The 6810-nt window shown below is 52.1% G+C and overlaps 1 protein-coding gene across 1 annotated transcript in view; it reads right to left on the bottom strand.

Annotated features, from left to right (window-relative positions):
* pik3c2b (phosphatidylinositol-4-phosphate 3-kinase, catalytic subunit type 2 beta) overlaps nucleotides 1-6346 on the bottom strand; it is a gene marked incomplete at its 5' end in the record, with an annotated part of 37989 nt that extends 31643 nt beyond the window's left edge. The window contains 4 exons of the mRNA XM_080548679.1: nucleotides 2232-2352; nucleotides 3292-3452; nucleotides 3958-4058; nucleotides 5486-6346. Coding sequence (XP_080404805.1) covers nucleotides 2232-2352; nucleotides 3292-3452; nucleotides 3958-4058; nucleotides 5486-6346 — 1244 coding nt within the window. The remainder of the gene's footprint in view (nucleotides 1-2231; nucleotides 2353-3291; nucleotides 3453-3957; nucleotides 4059-5485) is intronic.
* Nucleotides 6347-6810: the final 464 nt, after the last annotated feature.

Raw genomic sequence — 6810 nt, 5'->3', positions numbered from 1 at the left:
CTTAGAGGCAAATCTTTCCGGAGATAAAATGGCAGCAAAAGTAATCAAAAAAGTTAACCATAGAACTAGATTCTTGTACAGGATATCCTCACTTGTCAGTAAAAACACACTGAGGACCCTATCAGGAGCTCTCATTCAATGTCACTTCGACTATGCCGTAACATCATGGTACTATAGAACCACAAAGGCCCATAAAACAAGACTCCAGACAGCCCAAAATAAACTGGTTAGGCTTCTGCTAGGCCTCAACCCTAGGACACATCTAACCGCTGCTCATTTTTTGAGCCTTGATTGGCTACGAGTAGTTGACAGAGTGCAGCAGCTTGCACTGGGCCTGGTCGGTCTTCAAGATACGCTACACCACAAAGACACCCAAGTACCTGTCAACATACTTCCAAAAAGTGAACAACGTCCACACATACAACACCAGAGGAAGCTCCACGAACCACGTTCAACCGCGTTGCACCACAAACAAGGGGTTAAACTCGTTTGCAAACTATGCAGTAAAAATGTGGAACGCCCTTCCTATAATCTTAAAGGAGTGCAAAACACTGCCCACCTTCAAAACCACTCTCAAAAAACATTTACAGGAGGCTGCAATCCGTAACTGGACCCTCTAAATCAAAAATCAGATTAAAAGACCCGAACTACCCACTGTACATACTTTGTGTTTTGTCCCCCGCCCCCACCTGTGGTGTATGTCCCCACCTGTCCTACCCGCTGTACATACCTCATGTTTTGTTGTATTGTTCTTCCCATGATGGATGTGTGTTTATCTTGTAGATAGTAATAGTTATTTGTCTGTATTATCTTGTAGATAGTACTAGCTTTTTTGTCTGTCTTACATGTAACGATGAATTGAGAATCAAGGACCCCAATTGAAATAAGCCAGTGGCTTTCTTGGGTTTTTATCCTGTTAGTTGACATTGTATGTAATATGTACTTTCATGTACCTACTTCTGCAAATCTTCTAATAAAGTTTTCAATCAATCAATCAATAGGAGAGCACACATGTACACACGCACACACGCGCACATACACACACACACACACACACACTCACACACACACACAAACAAACACACATAACAGAGGGCTGTATGGCCAGTGTTTCTGAAGCAGGGCTTTTCCTAGGACAAGGGCCTGTTGAACAGTTTATCTGAGGGGACTTTCTGTGTGTGTGTGTGTGTGTGTGTGTGTGTCTCCCCTCTGTCTCCCAAGTCCCTCCCCCTCCACTCCACCCAGGCTGGCTGGTGTCGTGGCCTGATGTGTGACGTGCTCCAGCACTGTGCTGGGTCTGTTCCACAGGGCCGAGGGGGGAGCAGGGGGGGCGGGCTGGCTCCTCTCCCCAGCCTGGAGGAGCTCTGCTGGGCAGGGAGCGGGAAGGCTGCCCCCCCCCCCCCGCCCAACCCCCTGGCACTGGTTCACCCAGCGGAGGGCACGGAGCCCAGGGAGGAAGAGGGGGGAGGGATGGGCATGGAGAGGGGAGAGAGAGGGGAGAGAGAGGGAAGAGAGAGGGGGGAGTATGAGAGAGAGAGCGTGGGAGGAAAGAGGGGGAGGGAGGACTCGGGGGTAACCATGGCAACGGCTGGGGTTTGGGAAACAGCTAGGAGACAGGTTGTGTGCGTGGGTGTGTGCGTGTGTGTGTGTGCATGCATGTGTACATGTGTGTGTGTACGCGTGCGTGTGTGTGTGTGTGCGTGTCTACATGTGTGTGTGTGTGTGTGCGTGTGTGCGTACGTGCGTGCGTGCGTGCATGTGTACGTGTGTGTGTGTGTGTGTGTGTCTGCCCAGACCAGTACCCTGTACTCTACCCTGCCCAGACCAGTACAAGTACCTGTACTCTACCCTGCCCAGTAACTACACGGACAGAAGAGGGCGGAGCTTCTGTAAACATGGGTTAGTGTCAATACGGACCTGACCTCCCTACAACAAACACACCTCTGATAACAGAGGGGGGAGGAGGGAGAGAGAGAGAGAGACACACACACACACACAGAGAGAGATTGAAAGAGAGAGAGAGACAGGGCGAGAGAGAGAGATTGAGAGAGAGAGAGACACACACAGAGAGACAGAGAGGGAGAGAGAGAGAGAGAGACAGACAGACAGACAGAGAGAGAGACAGAGACAGAGACAGAGACAGAGAGAGAGAGAGAGAGAGAGAGAGAGAGAGAGAGAGAGAGAGAGAGAGAGAGAGAGAGAGAGAGAGAAAGGCACACAGTGGTCCTTACTTCTGCAGGAACTCGGCCTGACCGCAGACTTTGAGCAGGTAGTGGTCGACATCGATGTGGTCCAGGTCGTCGTGAGCATAACACAGCGTCTGATAGATCAGCAGGTCAACTGTGGACGACCCTACACGAGGGGGGAAGGGGGGACACACAGGGTTAAACTGTGTGTGTGTGTGTGTGTGTGTGTGTGTGTGTGGTCCCTCCACCAGGCAGTGATGACTTGATGACTTGATGATGATGATGTGCTTTCCAAACACTGACTCCCACATCCTGACACACACACTCACACCCCGGAGGAGAACGATACGGCTGATCCACCGTCAGGATTAAACTAAAGGATTGAGACAGTTGTTTTGTTCTTTAACCTCAAAGGATGTTACAAACTGAATGACTGGCAAACAGCCACAGCTGAGAGTGAGAGAGAGAGAGAGAGAGATAGGAGAAAAGAGGGGTTGAGAGAGAGAGAGAGAGAGAGAGAGAGAGAGAGAGAGAGAGAGAGAGCGAGAGAGAGAAAGAGAGAGATAAACCGTGTGAGTAAACATTACTATCTGGCCTTGTGAGTCACACACACGCACACACACTAGGGAGAGAGAGAGAGAGAGAAAAGAGAGAAAAGGGGGAGAGAACGACAGAGAGAAAGACAGACAGTGTGAATTTGGGCATGACAGGAGTGATGTTCCAAAAACCTCTCTCCCTCTTTCTGCCCCCCCCCCCCCCTCTCTCTCTCTTGAATGAAAATCAGTGTGAGTTAATTGAGAAGCCAGAGCAGCCGGTTGGCTGCGTGCCCTGCCTGTCAGCAGGACTCTGTGAAGGGGGAGGCGGGCCGCAGGCTTCACCAGCGCTCCCACAGGGATCCCCTCATCCCGGGAAACACATCCCCTCGGAAAACCACCATGTCATACACATGACTGAGGGAACCACCAATGAGTTGAGTGATCGAGTGTGTGTATGTGTGTGTGTGTGTGTGTGTGTGTGTGGACAGTGTCATTGTGTGTGAGAGATGAGTTGTATAACACAATCCACACACACACACACACACACACACACAAGCGCCATGTCTTACCGTCGCAGGTGAAGGTGAGTGGTTCTCGGAAGTGGTCGCTGATGACGGTAACCTTGACGCTGACCCCTAACCCCTGCTGCAGCTCGTCTGGGGCGACGCAGGGCGACCACACAAACCCTGCGTTCCTGGAGTGGTCGCTGCATGGGTACGCCGACCGCAACCTGACCACAACACAATGGTAGTTAGGTCAGACCCTAGACTACACACAGAGAATAATCAGCAGGGGTGTGTGTGTATGGGTGTGTGTGTGTGTGTGAATGTTAGGATTGAGTGTGTGTGTGTGTGTGTGTGTGTGTGTGTGTGTGTGTGTGTGTGTGTGTGTGTGTGTGTGTGTGTGTGGGGGTGTGTGTGTGTGGGTGTGCGTGTGTGCGTGCGTGCGTGCATGAGTGAATGTGAATGTTAGGATTGAGTGTGTGTGTGTGTGTGTGTGTGTATGTGTGTGTGTTTAAGCTTATTTTATGCTTAAATCCCTGCTTAAACTAATCAGTGAGCGATTCTACACTAATCGTTTAACAAACGTTTAATCACTTTATGGTTCACATAAACTAATTATCAATTATCTCAATGAGACTCATCTAAATCCTCTTTAAGTAAGTATATAAGCCGTCAACTTGGCACTTGTGTGCGTGTGTGTGTGTGTGTGTGTGTGTGTGTGTAGACACTCACACATCGAGCATGTGACAGAACGCGGCCACCTCCTCGTCCCTCTCCTCTGACACCTGGAAGAGCTCGTACCCGAAGCCATTCAGCCTGGGCCGCAGAGACACCTGTCAATCACACACAGAGACACCTGTCAATCACACGCAGAGACACTTGTCAATCACACACAGAGACACCTGTCATTCACACACAGACACCTGCCAATCACACACAGAGACACCTGTCAATCACACACAGAGACACCTGTCAATCACACACAGAGACACCTGTCAATCACACACAGAGACCCCTGCCAATCACACGCGGAGACACCTGCCAATCACACACGGAGACACCTGCCAATCACACGCGGAGACACCAGTCAATCACACACAGAGACACCTGCCAATCACACGCGGAGACACCTGTCAATCACACACAGAGAGACACCTGCCAATCACACGCGGAGACACCTGCCAATCACACGCGGAGACACCTGCTAATCACACACAGAGACACAGGAAACAAATCCCAGTCACGGCACCAAAAAAACTGAACCAAATGAAAAACCAATTAACCAAAACACAGATGATCTGTGCATCTCTGTAGCTGTGCAGGAAGGACATCAACAGTACTGGCACAACTCAGATGAACAGGATGCTCTGACGATGGTCGTCGGGCCGGCAATGGACGTTGGCAATAAGACCGGTGGTTCTCTGCCAAGAACAGTCTGTGGGGGGGTTTTTCCTCCGACTGGAAGATAACAGGTTTGGCCGAGCTGAACTCAATCACGACAGGCTGGGTTGGCTTTCTGATTTGGCAGCTCGAGTTTCCCCATAAATCCAGACCCAAAGGCTAAAGTCTGGTCTAAATACTAGACGGAGGTCAGAACCACTTTAACTAGACAAGACACATTCTACTGAAACCAGATCCAACAAAAGAAGCTAACGTGTTCCAAGGAAGTGGCAAATACCTGTTCTGGAAATCTATAGCTAGCCTTGAGTATTACCAGAATGAAGATGTCAATGAACGCTTTGTTAGCAGATGGGTTGGGCCTGACGCAATAAGCAGTCAAAGACACATTCTACTGAAGCCAGATCAAACCAAATAAGGTATCACATTCCAAGGAACTGGCAAATAGCTGAACTCCGTTCAAGGAATGTATATCTGGCCTTGGATATTACCAGAATGAAGATGTCAATGAATGCTTTGTTAGCTTATGAGTTGGGCCAGATGCAATTAGCCATCTAAGATTTCCATTTCATTGGCAACCAGAACTGTTAAATTAGCTTGAATCAAAACAAATACCTTTAACAACACATGAATGCCAACAGTTCTGTTGATAAGATCTACCGGCAATACTGTAAAAGCAATCGTAGGAAAAATGGATTGAAGATTCTCTCGTCCTTAATAGTGAGTCTAAGACGTAAGACATAAGACTGTCATAGCCCTGTCATAAACCTGTCACAAGGCTGTAATAAACCTGTCACAAGGCTGTCATAGGCCTGTCATAAACCTGTCACAAGGCTGTCATAGCCCTGTCTCGTGGGCTTACCGGGTCTGCCGAGACTCGCCGGTGGTTCTTGTTGCTCTTCTGGATCGGCACGTAGGTGCGGGGCGGCACCTGAGGGGGGAGGGTCTTACTGCGTGCCACCGGCTTCCCCGATTGGTCCCCGTTAGCCCGCCGCCCCCTGGGCGCCTGCCAGTCCCCGTTGAGCCTGGAGAGGGCGTCGTTGAGGCTGTCGTAGTTCAGCGTCTCCCCCGACATCAGCTTGGGCTGGTCCACCTCCGGGGTGAACAGGTTGACGTCCCGGGGCGCGGCGGTCGGACGGGGCGGGAGGGAGGGTTCGAGGGAGTAGCTGGGGGGCTGGGGGTTACGAGGGGGGAGGGCGGGCGGAGGGTCATCCGGAGGCGGCGGGGGGAACACGCCTTTGGAGAGAGACAGGGGCGACCCGGACCCCCCAGACCCGGAGTCCCCGTAGCCGGAGCCCTGGTGGAAGTCCCCTTTCCCCGGACTCTCCAGGATGTAGAGGGGCTCCTTGCTGTAGCTTCCCCGGGGAGGGGTGGCCCTGGCCGGGGAGGGCCGGGGGGAGTGGGACCCCCCGGGCTGGAGGTGGTTCAGGGACGTGTCGGAGCCGGAGAGACCGCCCCGCACAAGGCTCCCCCCGGCGGGTGGGAGAGGGACGGGGCGGCTGAGGCTCAGGGCGGTGAGCTCTCCCTCTCGGGTGGTCGGCGGGGTCTTTCCGCCCCCCTGGGGAAGGGGGGGCCCCTTGTCCTTGTCCCCCTTGTGGCGGGAGAGGGCGTCGTACTCCATCTGCAGGGCCTCGGCCATCACCAGCTCTCTCTGGCTCAGGCCCAGGGCCTCCAGGCAGCCCCACTGAGCCTCGCCGTCCTTCTGAGTCTGCGCCGCCGACATGGTCCGACAGGGGGCGCCACCCGCGAGAGGAAGGAGAGGAGGAGAGGAGAGGAGGAGGAGCGGGACACTGGTGCTGCTAGGGGAACCACTGTCGAGACATGGGGCAGGGGAATACGATCTGTGGGGAGAGGGAGAGACGGGGGGGGGGGAAGAGAGAGAGAATGTCAAACCACTTTATTAGGTCAAGAGAATAGCACTTAAATAGGTGCATTGAAACAGCACAAATTGCCGCGGAGTCACGCTTGCATACATCCAATCTACTCTCACTGTACAGAGAAAGAGAGACAGAGAGAGTAACACAAGAACTGTGTTACATGGTGCATCATCAACTCCACTTTCCCTTGTTGTTTATCACCCTAATGCTAACGCTAACGCTAACTGACAAGGTAAGCAGAACCATGTTTAGGTCAAAGAGGGAGTTTATAACTCTCCTCGTTAAGACAACTCACAACACACTTCATTGA

The sequence above is a fragment of the Nansenia antarctica genome (genome assembly GCF_963989245.1).
Source record: "Nansenia antarctica genome assembly, chromosome: 18".
Classification (NCBI taxonomy): Eukaryota; Metazoa; Chordata; class Actinopteri; order Argentiniformes; family Microstomatidae; genus Nansenia; species Nansenia antarctica.
The sequence above is the reverse complement of the archived record's forward strand: the minus strand, read 5'-3'. Positions and strand labels throughout refer to the sequence as shown.